At 41.7% G+C, this 21,056-nt stretch overlaps 1 protein-coding gene across 1 annotated transcript in view; it reads right to left on the bottom strand.

The window, feature by feature from the left end:
* FMNL2 (formin like 2) overlaps positions 1 to 21,056 on the bottom strand; it is a 133,235-nt gene that overhangs the window by 72,724 nt on the left and 39,455 nt on the right. Inside the window, exons 6-8 of the mRNA XM_019553613.1 lie at positions 19,209 to 19,285; positions 11,505 to 11,588; positions 9,509 to 9,661 (exon numbers count right to left, since the gene is read on the bottom strand). Coding sequence (XP_019409158.1) covers positions 9,509 to 9,661; positions 11,505 to 11,588; positions 19,209 to 19,285 — 314 coding nt within the window. The remainder of the gene's footprint in view (positions 1 to 9,508; positions 9,662 to 11,504; positions 11,589 to 19,208; positions 19,286 to 21,056) is intronic.

The raw sequence follows: 21,056 nt of genomic DNA, 5'->3' as shown, positions 1-21,056 counted from the left end.
GAAGTCAAGATATATGACATCAATCTCTTCTCCCTTGTCCAGGTGATAGGTCATAAAAGGAAATGAGATTGGTCAAGCAAGACCTACCCACAACAAACTTGTGCTGGCTATCCCTCGGGATGTTGGCCAGTCCATTAAGGAAGGCCTCTTTAATAAACTTTTCTAAGACCTTCCGAGGGACAGAGGTCAGGCTGATGGGCCTACAGTTAGCCAGATCCACTTTCCTCCCTTTCTTGAAGATAGGCACCACATTGGCCTTCTTCCAGTCTTCAAGCACTACATCAGAGCACCAGGAGTTTTCAAAGATCCATGCCAGAAGCTGGGCTATGACGCTCACCAGCTCGTTGAGTACCCTGGGGTGTAGATTGTCAGGGCCGGCTGACATGAAGGTATCCAGCCTGTCAAGCTGTTCCTTCAAGAGGTCAACATTGATGGAGGGCAAGGAATCTCCCTCACCTGGACCTCCCAGTCCCGTAGTGGGGATGGGCATCCCATGGGACTGATGAGAGACTGACGCAAAATACCCACTGAATAGGTTGGCTTTTTCCTCGGTGTCAGTTGTCACATCTGGTTTAGCAGGGGTCCAATGCTGCCCTTTCTTTTCCTCCAGCTCCCCACATATCTGAAAAAGGACTTTTTATTGTCCTTGATACTCGAAGCTAGTTGGAGTTCAGTTGCAGCCTTGGCATTCCTGGTTTGCTCCCTGCAGGACCAGACCAGTGCAGAATATTCCTCCTTGGAGGTGAATCCTGTCCTTCATCCTTTGTAGGCCTTTCTTTTTAGCCTCAGGAGGTCTGCTGTGCCCCCTTGCTGCCTTTCCTCCAAGATGGAATAGCTTGTGCATTGAGGATCACTCCCTTGAGGAGCAACCACTCTTCCTGAGCTCCCCTCCCCTTTGAGTTGTGGTCCCTTAGGGCCTCACCAACAAGCCACCTGAGCATGTCAAAGTCGGTTTTCCTGAAGTCAAGGACTTCAGTGATGCTGACTGACTTGCCAGCTTTACAGCGGATGGTGAAGGTGATCAGCTCGTGCTCGCTGTCACCCAGCTTCCCATCGACCACTAGGTCACCGATTAGGTCACCCCAGTTGCCAGTACCAGGTCAAGCAGTGTATTAAGTTTATCCATGTGTTTTAAAACATAAATGCAGCATTTTAGGGGCTACATCTTCCAGTGTCAGTGACAGTACCTAACAGAATGAGGTTCCAGTCCAGACTGTGGTCACCAGGTACTACTGCAAATAAAAGATGATGACAACAGCTTAGGACTACCTTAATTCTATTTCACCAAGCCTCTTCCTTGAGTTTAAACACCTTTCTCCATCTCTTTAGAATTATAGTAAGAAACTGGTTTCTATTTAACAGGAAATGGATACAAAGTCTTCAGAATATACTAGTCTGAGTTCATTTGGTCTGAAAATTCCAAGAGCTTCCTGATGCCACGTGGAAGTGACTGGTAAGCCAGCCCTCATAGGAAACGGGAAAAAAAGTCTTCACAAGGAAAAAGTCAGGTTTTGCAGGTCTGCCACATACCTTCCAAAAGGATATAAAAGCAAAATCTTTTTCCAATCAAGGTCTATGAAACCAAATAAGTAAGCCATCTCAGCATCGTGGAAAATTTCCTTAACTGACTTGGGAATTCACCATGCCAGAAAATGGAAACAGCACACTTTACTCCTGCAAAAATCCCATCACTGCATTTGTTTATGCTACCAGAAGAGAAAGAAACAGGAGCTTACATGACAGATGAGTGTCAAATGAGTACTGAGCTATGGAGGGCTAACCAAAATGATTCTTAGGAAAACTAGTTCGATCTGGGCAGTTTTAGATTTCAGGAACATAGGCAAGTCTTTTCTTTGCTTTCAAATTGCATGACTTCGTAGCTTCTGTGCTTTGGGATAAAAGGAACTTAAAAATATAAAACAAAACAGTCAAACCTAGTGAGTTTTATCTGGATTTGGATGTAAAAACATGCATCAAGCTCACAGTAACCCAAAACCAGTTCCAGCTTTGCTAAAAACAGAAGACATAGGTTCTCTTTAAAGTCGGTAATTATTTAGCCAACCTTAACATTAAGTTTTAAGGTACAGATTCTGACAATAATGGAAGTTGGGAGACCTAAAGGCCAACCACTTGGGTTGACTGTATAACGCAGATGGTAACTACAGATAAATCATTCATAATATGCTTGCTAGGACTAGGGATCCGTAATGAATAGGAATAAAATGTAACGCATAGCTCACTGTGGCAAAAAGGAAATCAATACAACTATAGACTTTCCTTTTAAAGCCCTCAATTGAACCTGAACAGAGAGGTAAGATGTAGCTATTTTTTCCCTTGAGAATGCATGTTTGTCAAAAAGTGGGGAAAAAGCTGCAATACAATGCCAGAAGTTGTTTGTAGTCATGGAGCTATCTTTTCTGTCATTCTCTAATGTCAGTTCCCAGGAGTGAAAGGATGAGCAACATTTTAATGGTAAAAATCAAAATTACTGTTATCCCAATTGTGCCACTAAAGGAAAACTCTTCAGTATCCAGCACATTATCTTCATTTCCAGGGTCTCTTGAAGCACCTACAGATTTCCATCAGCTGTAACATATGGGAACACATCCCCTAATGCTAATAAAGCATGGCTTGGTGAATGAAGCCAGAATCCATCATTTTAGGCTGTTTGGAGTGCAAAAAAAAAAAAAAAATTTGAAGAGCAAAATTATTCTGAATTATTATTACTCTTTTATTATTACTATTATTATTACTCTTAGTGATTACTGTAGTCCTTCACTGCCTGCAGTGTAAAAATCTGATATATACCCAGAAACTACCTGGAAAATGGCTGCGTAATTGAGAGATCCCCTCTTCCACTCCCTTACTGATTCTGGTATCTTTCTAGATTGTCTAATCAAATCCTTGTGTTAGCGAACACTTTTGAAAAGCTGGATCTTAAAAGGCTGACATTTAATCTCCTACATTCATCTCTTTTAAAAAAGGGGAAGATATTCATGCGAGTTAAACATCATCTGTAGTCAAAAGTTATGAGGTCTGGCAAAAACTGCAGCTAAACAGAATAGACAAATGTTTGTTTTGACTTCTCTAGAAACAAAGCTTTCTACAGCCAGTCAAAAAATATGGAAAAGCTAGAGCTGCAAAAGGAAGTTATCAAGTCCACCTCTGTGCCCAAAGTCAGAGAGATTTCCAGTCCTGAGGGCTCTGATACAGACCTAGGTTTACTCCTTTCCTATTCTATACATTTTATTCAATGCTTTAGATTTTTCTTTCAGGCACTATCCCTGTTTTCCCCCTTCCTTCACTAATAAGTATTCTGCTCTCAGCACTCAGAATTTTCATCCATGTTCAGGATAAAAGGTAAGTGCAGAATATGCTGTAAAAACACATAGTGCAAATATTCAGGGTGCACATCAAAGAATGAAATTTTGCCTTTCATTTATACCTAATTATTCCTCCCTCACACAGATATAAAGGACCACGGACTAATGATGATTTTAGTACCTGAACTCTTTTACTCTGACTCTGTGCACCAGAATATTGATTGATCTGCTTTTCTAGTTACTGGCAACTGCAACACTGCTCTATGTTGTTTCTAGTGGCAGGACCCATTGGCAGTAACTCTACATCTCGTTCAGAAAAACTGTGCCAAACTTGGGTAGATGAAATTATGGCCTGATCTTCCATTGCTTTAATTTCATTTCTTGTTACCAAATGCTCAGTTGATTTGAGCATTTGGATACATTGTTGGTTTTGATTTCCTTTCTGCTGCAGGTCAGAGATTATGTCACTGATGGTATATTTTTTCTAGTAATTAAATTCATATGGTTCCTCTTTTATTTCCTCTGTCTTGCTTTTAAAGAGAAGCTATAAAAAGTTGGTTTCGAAAAAGTAAGAAAGAGAGAAAACCTGGCTATGTGCAAGCTTCTAGTTTATAATATTTTCCTACTGTCAGGGGCAGGGAGTCACATCTGGCTCAGCTACTTTATGGTTTTGTACTTGCATTGATGGTTGTTTGCTGTGGGGGTGTATGTCTGACCCAGCATTTCCAAATCTGCTACCCTGCACCACATGGGAAAAAAAAACAGTCAAAAGGAAGGTAAGATGCTTATCAATTATACATTACAACCAAGGTTCTATAATCTTTTCTTATCCACACTGAGTAACAGGAGATGTATCTACTAGTGCAACCGTTTCTTTTTTTATTATATTTATCAAATATTTTGTACATTAACTTAGTTCTTCTGAAAGCTGCTGACCTGGCACTTCTGGAAACCAGAGACCTGGGATAACAGAGGAAGAGGAAAGTTCACTCTTCCTCACATCAGTTGTCTTGCCAGTCTGAAAACCTTTGTAGTTATGAAATTAGTTCAGTCTCCATGACCATGCTTCTCTATTAATGCTACCAACAGGGACTGCCAAGCACATGCAAGAGTTCCTCAGGACTTAATAAGACTGAAGCCAGAGCGGTCAAATAGAGCATGGAGTCTACCCTGGTACAAACTATCCATGGAGCTTTTACAGATGCTTTATAGACCGTTTAAAACACCTCTCCAGAAAACTGAGATATATAAAATGAACAAACATTCAATTTTCTCAAGGCACTTAAGCACGTGTAACTTAGACCACTAAACAACCTTACTGATTTAAATGGGACAACTTATGTGCTTAAATTAAGGCGTGGACCTTGGTCACCAAACCTTACGCACCATATTCATGAACAGCTTGATTTTTATTCCACTGCCTCAGTCTACTTATCTGTCTGTCAAAGTATTCCATCCTGTCATTCATTACCAAAATATCTGAACCCCTTGCATATAAAAATACAGCGCAAATAAGGCAAGTCTATAATGGACTTCATGGAGTGAGTCTCTATGGTATTACAATCTTTCGAAGGTCTCAACTTGCTTAGGATAGGGTTTCTAGTTTTGAGGTTGTGTACCTGTGTAGGGACTAAGCAATGAAAGAGAGTTTCAGTGTTATGAGAGTCATTTTGCTGACAGAAGGGGTAGGTTTTACCAAAAATGGCTTGATTCTGTGTTTGCTTGCTTTCATCTGGAAGTTGGTTCCTCAGCCAGATCCTTCACAATGAGAGATAATAAATAAGGTGTGGGAGGGGGGGAAACAGTGTTAAAGCTGTTTCTATGTAGGAAATACACTGAAGTAAAAAATTAAGTAGCCATGGATTTCTATACTTCTATTCTAAATTCCTACAGCCTAATAAAACTACATTGTGTGTGTGTGTACACACACACACACACACACACACACACACACACTACAGCTTTGTATCTTCATGTGTGTACTGAACACTGCCATGGTCTCCCAATACATAATTCTCTTTCACCAAGCACCCCTGCTCAGCTCCTGAGCAAAGTTCTTGTTTGTTCACCCTTTCACACCCCTACAAATTCTCTGTGTTGTCCTGCTAACATTTCCTTTCTCCTCCAAGTATGGGTGCTCATCTCCTTATATAATGTCTTATGCTCAGTAGCTCTCATTTCTCCTCCTAGTGTCCACAAACTCCCCCTTTCCTTCCTGCTGCCTTCACCCCCAAATCCTATCAGAATTCCATCTCTTACTTATAAAATATAGGTATGTGTATACATACTCCTATGTACAGAAAAAAACATATCCTGCATATGGCCAATACCTGACAGTCTTGCTCATTATTAAGTCAGACACGCTCCCATGTATTCCTAAGGTAGAAATGAAGTTTATCAAAGTATAACCAAAGTACAGTATGTAGGTGACTTGGAATACAGAGAATTGGCAGGCATCTAAAATGGCTCTCAAATTATAGTAATTCTGTCACCCCAAGAAAGTAAAATTAAAGCTTCAGGGAACATCAGATTAGACTACCATGTATTAAATGTAAGCTCCATGTATTTCTTAGCCTATTGCCATTTTTGTTTTCTTCCCCAGACTCACTGTGCTTCTTCCTCTTTAAAATACATCAGTTGCTATGGAAACAAATATGAGATTGTAATACACAGAGCAGCTATTCAAAAGCACTGCAAAGAAGTTAATTAAAGTTAAGACTTGAAAACTGAAGGATAGTCTTTACCATATACAAGAGAGGGGACTAGCAAAGGATAGAAAGAGAGTGTAATTAACATTAATGGATTTACACCAATGATACATTTTTCTCAGGATGCTGGAGTGGGATTTGCCGATATGAAGACTCCACTGCTACTAGTGAGATCAGCATTTCTCCCAAACATATTTCCCAGCATTTGTTGATTTCATATGCATTGCACTCTAACTACATATAAACACAATTCAAGGACAACAAAGGATCCTAACACCTGTAGTAACTTTTGTTGAGCTTTGAAGCAAAGATGAATAAGATCGTCCAAAGATTTCCCTATTCCCCCATTTCTCCGGGATGAGACCAAGATTTTTTTTTAAAATTGCAAAAACCAAAAGCAGAGAGGGAGAGTGAAGGATAGCCAATGGCCCAATGCTTAGGGCACTTAGGGTTTAGAGATGACAAGTTGAAGTCTCTGCTGTGTTCTTCTTCCACATCTTTGCTGAGCCTCCTAACCTCCTTGTTTGCTACTACGTGATAGGATTCTCTTAATATCTCCTGATGCATCTATTTTACTTTTATATAAATAATTAAATGTTAATGATTAGGAACCTGAATCTGAGACTCCAATAGCTGTGGATTATGTTCTGACCACCCAGCTCTCTTTCTGGTTTTGACCAGAAAAACCATCCTGGACTTGGGTTATGCTACTAACAAAAGCCTGAAACAGGGGTTAGCAACCTAACACCAATGGACTGAATCCAGCCCATGAAGAAGTCTGATCTGGCCTGTAATAATCCAGTCTGGTACACAGTAGATTGATGGTATGGGGCTACACTGTGCTGCCCATCCTCTCTGCAATGCTCCCTTCTGCTCTGTCACATCTGTGTTTACCTTTGCTGCAGAGAAGATGAAGATCAGAAACAAAAGTAAGCACAGGCAGCTGGCCACTTGGGAAAGCAGAGACTTGTGTCTTGCCGTGGGAGCTGAATTGCAAAGGGTAGCCTACGCTTGCTGATCCTTGGCCTAGGATACTCTTGCAAAAAGAAGTTGTTTGGATTCATCCATATTTTCCAACAAAAGAACACTTCTAACTATTGTCAAGTCATGGACATAAGTCAGGGACACAGAGAAAATTCAGCATTTGGGCACAGATCAGGTCCACACAGAAAAGTCTGCATTTGGGAATAAAGCACTTTGATTCTAATTATATGCCAGTTTGAAAGACAGTTGCCATAAAATACAGTTTCTGCCCAAACTACATCATTCTGACGGACTCTGTAGACAGCTGCCAATGTTCAGGACAAAGTACCCGGAGTACCGTGACTGGTTAATGGCTTTGCCCTAGTAGGTTACAGTTCCACAGCATTTTCTGATGCAAGTGAAATTGTTTTTATTAATTGCATTTTATGGCCACTGTCCTCACTTGGATAAAACTCTCCTCAAAATCTGAGTAAAAACACAGTTAGGGTTTGAACCTTTTATTCATAGTCAGTTAGGAAGCATTATGGACAATAACTATTGCTCTCTGTATAAATCTAATAAAGATAACATCATATTATAAACAATAAACATTTTTATTTTCTTTCTACTAAACCCACCCTACAGAAGCAAACTACACTTTGAAATATGAATAATAATGTGATAACCACGTTTTTCCAGTGCTGGAAGCCCCCATTCATTTTTAGCTCAGTGCCTCATGGAAGGCATATGGTTATCATATTATAATACATGGGCAGCAGTGTTAGACCTGCTACCATGCACTATGCAGATCTGGCTGGGTGTAACCTTACACCCATGACTTACGAGGTTTTCCGGCTTGAAGCTTCACCAGCAGAGTGTAAAGTGAAGCCACTCCAGAGACAGTTGGGTGAAAAGCAGCCCTGGCGGTGTTTGAATTGAAGTTGTTCAGGCAGAGAAACCGATCTGATGGCATATTGAAAGATGGATGCAAGATGTGTGAAAGTGAAGGAGGGGAATGTTAGCACATGACAAGGAGGTTTGGAAAAGAGGGAGGGAAGAGATGTATGGGAGGAGGAGGAAAAGGTAAGGGAAAGAACAGAATAGGAGGAAGGAAGAGAAAAATGTAAGAAACATGTAATGCACCCCTGAATTTTTCATTCCTGACCTAACTGTCACATGTCTTTTAGTGTCAAACAGGACTACATTCTGCCTCAAATAATGTCCTTAAAGCATAAACACCAGATTCTGACTTAAAGGCCTATTTTTAAATCTTTCTGCACTTTGTAACTGACCTTCTCAGGAACACGGAAGTATCAAGCACTATGACAGTCACTTTACAAAGATTTAAATGATCCAGGCTGTCTGCCCTTTGATAATTCAGTACAGCAAAACAAAGCAAAATAAAATAGATGTATCCTGTGCTGTATTTTCAGGAAAACCTTGACCTGTGGGTCAATATAACTGCACTTCATTTTATAGTTTTGTATATTTGCAGCAAGAACTGTCCAATTCCATGTCTCCACTGTTTTCCTCTCGACTTCCTGAAATCCTTCAGTTAAAACTTCCAGACTCCAGATCCATTCCAACTGTAGCAGTAGCCTGAATTGTTGATATCTGCTGACCTTGGACTCAGAGCCCAAAATTAGCTTGGCTTGTCAAATTACTACTGAACCTTGAATGGCAGACATAGAACAAATTACTAAACCTGTAGTGGTTCCAGGTTTGTAAGATTTCTTCATCCTCCCAGTATTATCTAACAAAATCTTAACAACTGAAAACAACAAACCATTGAATATCACACCATCTTGACCCATACAACTGACCACATTCATGCCCTAAAGATAACATCCAATGTTTTATAATCATGAAAAAGTATTCCTAAGACACAGCACGAAGGTACATAAAATAACTCTCCATTCTCAGCCTATGATTCTGTCAGCTACCACAAACTAAACAGGTTCAATATGTATTTAAAATCTGGTGAGAGAACTCTTAGGAAAATGTGCAACGCTTCCAGAAATGATGCTAGATTTGAAGTAGGGAAGTGATGTTACTTTTTTGCTCCTACATAGTACTAGGAGTGCACGGTACTGTGGAAGATGATGCATTTGAAATGAGACATTGGACACAAAGCCCTGGTAAACACCCAAATGCACTGCTTGCAAGAGAAGAAATCCTGTTCCTAGAGTACCAGTCAACTTCTAATTTGAATAATTATATATATTCTGCCTGCTTAATTTACTCTACTATTGCAAGTGCATACAGTATTCCTCTCTCAAATCCCTCAACTGTGGCGTAGTGCTGCTGTGGGATATTCAGTTGCTGTTTCATTCCATCTCAGATCTCATAGCACAGTGACATGTTTCCTGTGGATGTTAAGTCTGTGGACCGCTTAGGAATGAAAGATGCAAAATATAAAAAATATCATTGAAACTCAAAAACCAAGGCGATCTTTTTGACTTGCACACCCGTTGTTTCCTAGGTAAATCTTGCTGCCTGATTAAAAGGTCTTACCGTAGAGTAGAATGCCTGCCAGACCGGGAAATGCTATTGCCAACTGGAGAAGGTAAGTTACTTCCTCTGTGCAGGTCTTCAATGGAACGACTCCAAGGTTTGGATTTATCCATTGAGTTTTCTACATTGTTCTCCAAGCTTTCAAAGTCAAAACTGAAAGGAAATAGAAATTCCAATATAGGCTTGCAGAGAAAAGAGGTGCATAGCATTTTCCTTCCTGTTAAACATCTGCAGATTTTACTAGGTCCCAGCAGATTACAAGAAAAAAGAAAGAAAGCAATGCAAAACAATTTCCCCTCAGCTGGAACATTGAGCTAGCTTCAAATACATTTTGCAGCAAACCTGGACCTTGACAAAAGAAGAAAGAACAACACAGGGATAGAATTTAGGAAGAATCAAACAGTCGTGTATTATTCTATTTAAATGTAAAATAAATACAACATTGGATGATCTGCTGATGAACAACACTGCCGTGTAGGAAGGAGGGGGAAGCTCAAAGCTGTCTTCATTTTATCTTAATAAATCTATACATTGCATGAGCACTAATTTAGTTTCATCCATCAATATGTGACCGAGCATTTATACTGGCTTGCTGGCCAAAGCTAACCTTCAAACATATGTAATCCATTACCATAATCATTACAGATATTCTTTGATTTTTGATTCGTCGCCCAAAGTTCTGCCATTTCAAGCAAAAGCTGATTGTTCCTCTTACATTTTTTTGAGGTCATTACTCATGTTTACCACGTTAGGGAGGGAAAAAACCTCGGCAAGCTAACTTGCATGCACTTGTACAATTTTAGGAACAAAGTCTTCAAACAGGCATAGCTTTGTGCTGTGAGCCATTTTTCCAGTGTTAGCAACATTTTTTAAACATGTAATTTTCCTTCATTAGTTTTATTACAAGTCCATCAAAAAATCTCATTTCTAAGCAACAGTCATATGCATCTGTATGTATCCAATCTAAAAATAAAGTGTTGACTCCCCTCAGCTGAGTTTGCATTGCTAATACAATCCTCAGTCCTACCCTTTCTTACCACATTATGTTATAGTTACAGCTTTTAGCATGAAAATAATGACATGAAATCCTGTGGGTATGTGAAAAGTGGTTCTCAGTTAAAATACGTCATTGAACTTGTATTCAAGACAATGGTGATACAATGGCTTACACTGGCACGCAATTATTTTTTCCCCAAAGTTACATTACTTTAAATAGTACAGTTACCTATATCTATTTAGAAGTACTGCCCAGTGTTCAGAACCGATAATTGGGAGCCAGGGGTTCTTTGTTTTATTTCTGGCATTGTCTCTGACTTTTTGGATGGTCTTAAAATTTAGAATCTTTCTTGTAATCTGCCTACGCATAAAATGAATACGATTGTACCTACCCCACCTGACAGGGATGTTGTAAAAATTAATGTGTGTACATTGCTTTGAATAGGAAAGAAAAGTTTAAATAAACTTACTTCAACCTTAATCACATAAATATTCCTCACAAATGAAAAATATTTAATACTGTTTAGGAAAGCATTAGTTACCTACTTATATATGAGAGGGGGACAGTCACTGAAGTTCTGTGGAACTAGATATAGAAGAAGCTTTGGAAAAGGAAGACTTAGAAAAAAACATGCATCTTGATATAAAGCTAAATTTGTTCAACTGTTGCACTTTGTCCCCCTAAGAGGGAATCAAAGCTAAAACAGATGTGATTACAGTCTTAAAAATAAACAGACTGAAAGCTTAATGATATAAACAAGCATCTTTTTTCCCCTCGGTAGTATGCTGTGATCTAACATTTTTGGACTAATTTTGCATTTTACTCTGGTTCTCTCCTAAAGTGTCTACATAATTCTGGGCCAAGCTACTGCAGTGAAAACAACTTCACAGGAAGACTGCAGCATCAAACTTGATCTTTCTCTCCCGGGTTTGCTATCTAGTGCTGGATCCTTTGTTTTGTTTTTGCACCCCTGATGAATACAAGTCATGTCTTACTTACGTGACAGCGTACTGTGCGAATGACAAATATTCCACCAGAACATCCAGCCCTTTGTTCTCTTCATTCAAAAACTCTCTGACCCATCTGTTAAAAAAAGCCATTAGAGATCAGTGCACTCTATTGTTTTCTGCAGGGCGTGGGGGGCTGATTGTATTCCTTTTCAATGAAACCACAAGCATATCCATTGTATAAATGGAAATACATTGAGCAAAAGTTATTCTGTCTTCACTTTGGAATAAAGGATCTAAAATATACATAAATAAAACTAACACATTTGCAGCAATATAAAAGAAACACATTCCATACAATCAATACCTATGCCATGAATTCTGCAATGCTGAAGAAAAGCTAGATATGAGTCCCCTTCTACATGAAAAAAAAAATTGTACTGGGAGATGGTGTCCCAGTCGGACTACCTAATAGACTGGTAACATGACCACACTACCTCTATAGCCAGGCTTCAGTTCAAATCCACACTCTTCCTGGCACAACAAGCTGCATAAACCATTGGACCTGCCAATAACAGATTGGCGTTTATGGGTTTCTTGAAATACAAGAGTTATAATGAATCTGTTTTTTTTCCACACAGTAGCACACAACAATCTTTCATGAGGTAAAGGAAATAAGCAACAAATTAACAGTTGAAGACAAGACAGAAAATGCTTGATATATTTAAAATATGCTTGGCTTCTCATACCAAATGATCACATTTTTTTAAAAGTTAGCTTGATAGTCTAAGGCAGGGGTGGGCAAAATACAGCCCACCAGCTGGATCTGGGCCACCAGGCAATTTCATCCAGCCCACGGGCACCCACCAACTAATTGTACGCCTCCGAGTCTGTGTGCCTTGCTCTCACCCTTGTGGGCCCAGCCAGCACACAGCTCTCTGGAGGGGACCTGCTCAGCTTCCCCGGCATCCCGCTCAATCCGGGCACCAGGCAGGGAAGCAGCAGCTGGGCAGAAGCACAGAGCATGAGGCTGGGGCTGGTGGCAGCACAGAGCTTGGGTGGGCAGGGCTGTGAGGGAAGGTGAGGGATCCCTCACACATTCCTCCCATAGTGCATAGTCCCCGCTGGTGACAGCAGCAGCAGCAGGCGGTGGGTGCTCTGGGCCCACGCAGGCACCTCCGCCCAGCAGTGCGAGGCTCCAGCCAGCGATGCAAGTGTCACCAAGGAGTGCAGCTAAGCTAGCCCACCTCTATCACGCTGGGCTCTGCACGGCACAGGTGCAGCTCCCAGCACGCACGTCACTGGGGGAAGCCCTGCACAGTGGAGTTGGCTGCCTTCACACTCCCTGAATGCAGGTCCCAGGACTCTATCAGAAGTGGAGGGGAGCCCCACCCCCTGTTTCCCAGCAGAGTCCCGGGGCCTGCATGGCAGGCAGCGGTGAAGACAGTTGGCTCCATTGCCTAGTGATACACAAGTGCCAGGAGCTGTATATGCACCATTCAAAATCCCACATGATAGAGGTGGGCTGGCCTGGCTGTGATCCTTGCCACCACTTGTACTAGCCTGAGCTGTGTATCACCAGGCGGCAGCACCTGTGTAGGCCATAAGCACCCACCGCTGGTTGTTGCTGCTGCCGCCACCAGCAGCAGGGGCTGCGTACCATAGGAGGGAACATGTGGGGGGTCTCTACACCCCTCCCACCCTCCCTCACACCCCACAAAATCTGCACCCACACCCTGTCCCACAACCTCGCCATATATACACCCCCCAATATACCCTATTGCCCCCACACACACAGCCACACCCCCTCACAAACCCCCACACTCCACCATACACACACCTACCCTCAACCACACCCCACATACAATATACAAAAGTAAGTCTTGATTTTTGAATTATTACACAATCACCTCCACATACAAACAAGACAGAAATATTTTTCGTAATAAAATTAAAATACGTTATAGTAATGTTTGACTTTTAGTATATGCTGTTTTTTCCTGGTTCTAAAATGGCAGCCCAGCCTCCCCAAAAGAAGTACTTCTGGGGTGCAGGGGGAGGGACTTCTGGTGGCAAAGGTTAGAGGTTAGCGGGAGAACATCTGGTCCCAAGATGGCAACTGGGCAAGGGGCGGGGTTACCTTTGCGGCCCTCAACAGCTCACCAAAACTCATTAGGCAGCCCTCCAGCCTAAATAATTGCCTGCCCCAGTCTGAGGGTATGTGAATCTCACATCCTGCGATAAATTTAACCGCACCACCAAAAAGCACACTCCAGCTACTGACTCTATTCACACACGGCAAACCAGGAAATGAGGCAGTAAGCCCACCAAGCCCCTCAATGTTTCTCAAAATCTGTCTGGCATGCTGTAGACCAACAGTGAGAAGCAGCCTCAGCAGAGCTTTACTGGTCTGGGGCATGCAGAGTGAGAGCAGGTAAGTAGTGCATTCAGGAGGCCCAAAGCACTACGGTCCAGTGATACCAAAACATCAATTCCTGCAGAACCCGACTACTTTGGGTTCTTACTGAAAACTTGAGAAAATCAAGACAAACCCAACAATGGGTCCCATGGCACTCAGGCTCTCTTCATAAGGTCTGCTCTCTTGCCCTCTCATCATTCACACAGCTCTCCTCTGGATTCTTTCAAGCTTCTCCTCATCTTTCTAAATTGCAAAGCTCAGAATTGGATGTAGTACTCCAGCTGCAGCCTCACCAAGGCCAAGTACATTGGGAGGATGATATCCTGGCCCTTCGGCACTCTCAGGTGTAGTCCATCCGGTTCTGCTGGCTTGAAGACATTCAGCCACTCTAAGTGCTCCCTCACCAGTTTGGCACTGACCATTGCTTGGTCCTCTTTTCCCCCACCCCCACAACCATTCCATACAGTATCTGACCAGGTGGGCAATCACCATTTGCATGCAGTAACACCAACACAAGCCATACAAGGAAAGGCTGAAGGACTTGGGTCTCTTCAGCCTAAAAACAAGAAGGCTGAGGGGGGACTTGGTAGCAGCTTACCCTATATCAGGGTATACACATCAAGGGCTCAGCGAACAACTGTTCACCAGGGCACCCTTGGGAAAAAACAAGAGTAATGGCCACAAACTCCTGGAAGACCATTTCAGGCTTAGCACTAAGAAGAACTTCTTCACAGTTAGGGTGTCCAGACTGTGTAATAAACCCCCCTCCAGAGGTGGTGCAATCACCTACCCTGGAAATTTTCAAGAGGAGACTGGACAGCACCTCACTGAGGTCACCTGACCCAAGTTGTCTTTCCTGCCTGGTGCACAGGGGTTGCACCCAATGATCTTGCAAGGTCCCTTCCAGCCCTTAACAATCTAGGAATCTACGAATTGACAAAGTATTCATTAAAGAGTTCAGCTTCCTCCTGACTGTCTGCTATCACCTGTCCCATCTGATTCTGCAAGAGGTCCACATTTCCCTTGCTCTTCCTCCTGCTCACTATATACCTAAAGAAGGACTTCTTATTGTCCTTGATTTCAGTCATCAACCTGATCTCACTTGTCCTTGCCTTCCTTATCCTCTCCCTATAAATATGGGCTATACTTGTGTATTCCTCCTTGGTGACTATCCCTTGTTTCCGCTGCCTGTAAGCCTCCTTTTTCTTTTTTAAGTGCTCCTTAACTCCTCTGGTAAGCCAAGAGGGCTTCCCAGCCCCTTTACTACCTTTCCTGCATATGGAATGGACCTTTTCTGCACTCTAAGGATTGCTCCTTTAAGGATAACAACCCTTCCTGAACTCCTTTCCCCTCCAGTCCCTCCTCCCATAGGGTGTCTCCCACTATTTTCCTAAGCTCATTGAAGTCAGCCTTTCCAAGTACCTCTGCCTTACTGGTTGACTTCTCTGCTCTATGATGGATAGTGAATTCTATCATCTCATGATCACCATCTCCCAGATTACCCTCAGTCCTCAGATCTCCCACCAGTTTGTCCCCTTTGGCTAGAACCAAATCCAACAAAGCCTTCCCCCGGTTGGCCCGTTCACCTCCTGTGCTAACTAAAGTTCTTCAAAAACCTACATAACCGGTCAGACCTGACGAAATGCTCCTCCCAGCAGATATTAGTGTAACTGAAGTCACCTAGGACAACCATGTCTCTTGAATGTGCAGCCTCTGTCAGTTCTCTAGAAAATTCCAGATCCAGCTCCTCTTCCTGGTCTGGTGGTCTGTAGTAGACACCGACCTTCAAGTCCCCTTCTCCTCATCCCCAACCTGGTATCTTGACCCAGAGGGTCTCAAGTCGCCCTTCTCTTGAACCAGTTTGATTCTCCAAGGAGGCACACCGCTCCTTTTCATAGAGACCTACACATCCTCTCTTCTTCCCTACCCAGTTCCTTCTGTGCAGCTTGTAGCCCTCTACGCATACAGCCCGGCATCCCACCAGGTTTCCATTATTCTGACATCATATATCCTATTTGCTAGCAGAAATGCCAGTTCCTCCTGCTTATTCCCCATACTCCTTGCATTTGTGTATAGACTTAAATCCCTCATTGGTAACCCTCAGTTCCCCACTGCCCTGACATCATTCCAGACTCTCGACACCTCCCTGACCACCCTCTCTATGTCCTTCCTGCTTGGCTGCCCTCTGGCTTGCATTCCTTTTGTACACCTGACCCCGATGCACCTAGTTTAAAGCCCTCTCCAGCAAGCCGGACACCTTGGAAGAAAGCAGTTTTTTCCCCAGCAGGAGCCAAAGCAAAGCTCAGGAGATGAATTGTGTTGTAGACAGCTGCAGTATCCCAGTAGTGTTCAAGTGTTTCTAAATGATGTTTCAAATATATCCAAGACAGAAAAGCATTATAGAAAACAGTACATGTAATGACATCTGTTTATTCACTGAAGTTCTAAAAGATTGGATCAGATTCTGTTCTCAACTATACCTGTTTAAATGTGGAGAAACTCCTCTGGGGCAGTTAAATTTCTGGGGTACTTTACTTCTATTAGCATAACAAGTTGCCTCTTTCACCATTTCTTGCCAAGTCACCTACAGTGACTTAATTTTCCCTATAGCAATTCAGGAGCTTCAAATCCCACTCTCAAAGTTCTCACTGAGCATAGTTGCACGTCTCACAGATTAACTTTTTCTTTTTTTTTTTTTTTGGAATAGGCCTTGACCACTGAGTCTTCCCTACTGATTTCCATAACCTATACATCCCCACTTTAAGGAGCTCTCTATATAGCTGCATTCAGAAACTATTATTTTATAACAAAAGTACCATCATTCAGCCAACAGTGGGGCTGCTACTACCAAAAACTACCAATAAAACTGTGTTTTTTTTATAATTACTTATTTACCCAAAGCTGAGTTTACCCCAGAAAAATTAAAGGGTCAACAGATTTTCCTTAGTCATACTGTAATGAAGTGTAATACATGCTATTATTGGGTTTGTCCTAAAGCTCCTTCTGGCATGAAAATATGACATTGAAAGTGGGTGGTTCCTCTCATAGATGAGAGGCTTACCTAAAAGATTCATAGGCATCCAGGGGAGAAGAGTCATTTTTAGAAGGATCTTCTTCTAAACAACCCATTTATCAGTTAAAAATCATTTAATTCTACACAGTGCAGCAGTAGCCACACATGACCACTTAGTTGCCACTGAATGACAACATGTGTTTTAGTCACAATTAGCCATAGGATCCAAGAGGACAGCTCTGGTACAACTCTTCCAAAATACAGGAGTGAGCTGATGTGTTGAAAGTTTCTACTGACAATTCCATGGAAAAAAGTCCACAACATTGTGTAGTTTGTACTTTAGCTGCTGACAAACCGCTACAACTGCTTACAGATTGCATGGGCTTATTCCAGCAGATGCAGCCTGAAACACTGCAATTCTGCCAGCACTATATTAAAAAGGATAGTCTCACTTCAATATTTGATGGTCAATTTAATTTAATTTCAATAACGTTTCAGAAAGCCTTTTGACGTTACATGGAAATCCCAGGCATGTAGAGCTCTACCATATTTTGTCACAGCTGGTTGCCAACTGGAGTCTTGGCTCTTAAAGAGTGGAATCTTGATCTGAATCCATAATACTCTTTTACTGTTGCTTGTTTCCATATATAGTCTCTGGGATTTAGCAGCATGTCACATAATTCCAGGCACCACACAGTCATACAACTCTCATATAGCTAATTAGATCAGCAACTGTTCCAGGCCTATGTAAGAAAAGAAGCACAGTAGAAAGACATCCTTACAACTGTGCTGAAGATGCTTTCTGGACTGCTTACATCATCAGTGGGGTCAAGGAGCACCTAGACAGAGCAGTCGCACCTTTTTGTCACAGTGGTCTCTGAAATCTTTTGAGAGGAAATGCCTCAAAGTTTATTTCTAGGAAATCAAGTGACTCGCCACTGTCCAAGTAGTGAATTAGCATGTTGCATTCATGCAATCGCTTCAGTATTACCCAATCTGCCTGATCTCTTGGGTAGTATCTCTCTACAAGTAAGAAGCAGTAGAAACTCTACCTCAGGGTAAAGGGAGCTTGGAGTTAAAAGCAAAATTCAATCCAAAGTAAAAAACAATGACTATTTGTGAGTTCATGAAAACTGGCAGAGAGTTTTCTGATGAGAACAAACTAATGTGATTACTCTTTTGCCTCAAACAAGCTGCTAACTACTGCTGCTTTCCTGGTTCCACACAAATATGATCAACAAGTGCAAAAGTTTACCTTTGCAAACCTAATTTAGGTTCATGCATCTTGGCATCTCTCAACAAAGTTTAAAGCAGCACTGTACAACCGGCAACCTGCAGGCTGCACACAGCCTGCAAGGAGTTAAAGTAGGGTACCCATTTGACCACCACTCCCCTCCACTGCTCCTGCCACTGTGGTGGCCAGCATCTCTGGGGCAGGGCAGCATAGCAATAACCTCCCATGGCAGGGACAAAGGCAGTTACAACAGAGGGAGGAACTCACACTGCTTATGTGGCAGTGGCAGGGGGCTGCCACCTTGCACATGTGGTAGGGGTGGCAGCATGGGGCTTGTGTGGCAGGATGCACCTGTAATGCGCATACTGGAGCAGTGGGGGGCAGGGAGAGAGCTAGAGGTTTGCCTGGCGGCAGTCATAAGCTGGGGAGAGGCTTATACCATTTGGATGGTGGAGGTCCCAAAAGCCCGGGCATGCAGCTACTAACCCACAAATAATGCAGCATGTGGCCACTAGTCCCTCTGAAGCTTGACAGCCCTGCTTTAAATAAATCTTTTGTTGTGCATACTAACAACATGTCTTTATACTCCATGCATTTTTGAGTTTAGTCCTGACTACAGTAGCCAAAACTGAGTTAAATGTACATTTAGAGAGTATATACAAAATAAGAGAGTTTTGTACTTGTGAAAGTAAAATCCTGACAGTGTTAGCTAAAGCCAGGCACCATACAAGCATATCATGCAAAGCCTTCAAATGCAGCATGTCACTGCTTCCACATAAACCCATTATTCTTCCAGACTTGATGCTTTCTGAGTAGACATGGTAAATTTGGATCTGTGACAGCCGACTAACCTGTAGACCTCAAGGTTCATTTTTCTTCTGACTTACCTAGGGTCTGATACAGGTTTTGCAAAAGTCAATGAAAATCTTTACTTCAAAGTGTATCGGATGGAGCCCCAGCTAGCACCATTAATCACTGCAATGTCTAAGTCCTAGCTCCTCAATCTTTACGAGAAAATGAAGAAATTTGCCCAGAGCTAGCCATCTGCTGATCTAAAGATCTATGTCATAAGATTATTAAATATTCTTACCCAATATGATTTGTTCTTAAAGAAATTTCCAGTTCTCGCAGTACTTGTGTAGATTCTTGGACTCGTCTTCTGAATTTCTATAATTCAATAAAGGGAAAAAGGTACTTGAGAAAACAGACTATTAAATATTTAGAATTTTGATGCTATTAAAAATATCAAAATCTCACAGAAGGCAAATAGAAGGTAATCACTTTCAAATACGTTAAGAACTTTTCTAAATCCTGAGGAATATAAGACTGTCAATCAAACCAATAAAGAAAAGAAATTAAACTAAACAAAATGACTGTTCACAACTAAAATTTTGTACTCATGAGAAAATGTGTAAGCAATGCAAAAATTGAAACTTGTCAAAGGAATGTGCATTTTTATACTACAATTTCTGTTTTATCACTGAATATGTCATAGGCAATTACATTTTATGGATCTAAGCAGTAAGGATGTATAATTTTAGACCTCTAATTTTGTGCCCGTAACAGAAGACTTACCAGCATTTACATCTAACTGTGTGATCTGTGGGAGCAAACAAATAATTAGGGATCAAAGTACTACCATCTGTGTGCTCTAGTCATTTGGGAGTGCAAACTTCTGTCTAAAAAATTGGAAGTTGGGATGAGATGCAGCTTAACTGCAATATGAAGTCATAGATTACGTTACACTACATCACAACAGATTGCTGTAATAATAATATACTTTGACTTTTCTTCAAACAACGTAACTGCAGTTTCACCCTAAAGGAATTACATTTGGCAAAATGTCCCTGAGAAACAGTGGCAAGGCTTCTCTTCACCCTCTGCAGTTGCAATGCTGCCGATAGTTGTTGAAGATCTCTGAAGGACCATTAGAGCATTCCCAGCTGAAGGAAAATAAGTTCATCTCCATATTGTGTCTGAGCTGCTATAGCAACACTAACTCTTGTGTGTGGGCAGTCACTAAGATCCAGTGATACCCTCCTTTTTTACCTACTCACACCAAGAAAAGACTATGTATTCTTCATCCACTTCAGTTCTATCTTGACTGTAAACTTACTGTGCTCAACAGCAGCTCCATATACTGTACTGGAAGCAGGGCAGTGCAGCACTGAAAGCAAGCTATTCAGCAATGACTCTCAGCAGTGGTACCCCAACTTGTCACCTCACAGCCACTGCTATGTTGCTTCTGGTCAGGGCCATCAGCCACTGCTCTGCCAGAGGCCCTGGGTGAGACATGAAACATGAGACGTGGCCCTGGGTGATTCACTGTTGAGTCCAAATAGGCCAGAAAAATGGAAATTATTTATTATACCTGTGATGTTTCTGTAACTGTCACTCATCATCATAGGTCTTGGATTTATAAGCTAAGAAGGTGTGTACCTGATGCTAGTCCATTAGCACAGGCTAAAATCTTAGTCAAGACAAGATAAGCTATAAAGGTCACGTGAGATACCAGGTCAAGAAAAAAACCTGAGTTTTCCCCATAGTCCTCAACTCAGCCAGATAACTTGCATGGAAACTACAAGCTGCCTTTCTCTCCCCTGGATTTTATCCCATATTAGTTCATTCTAACTACCAACTGGGGTTACCATATCCTTTTTGTCTTGGTGAAGATGCACTAGGAGAGAGAGAAAAAGGTGGAGGGTGGGAGGAAGGAAGAAGGAGAAATGGGACCAAAGGCATAATTAATTAAGAGTTAATTGTTGTAAGCTAGGCATTCAGTGCAAAAAGATGTGTACCTATACTGATATTGTGTTTCACTGTAACATCCTAATGGAGATAAGTTATTAATAATTTTTACTTCAGTATGGTTACCCAAGGGCAACTCTATGCCCTTACTGTAGGGTGACCTCAACTAACTCCAAAGTAAAAACAACAA

This window comes from Crocodylus porosus, unplaced genomic scaffold, assembly GCF_001723895.1.
Source record: "Crocodylus porosus isolate Cpor-Errol unplaced genomic scaffold, CroPor_comp1, whole genome shotgun sequence".
Taxonomy (NCBI): domain Eukaryota; kingdom Metazoa; phylum Chordata; order Crocodylia; family Crocodylidae; genus Crocodylus; species Crocodylus porosus.
The sequence above is the reverse complement of the archived record's forward strand: the minus strand, read 5'-3'. Positions and strand labels throughout refer to the sequence as shown.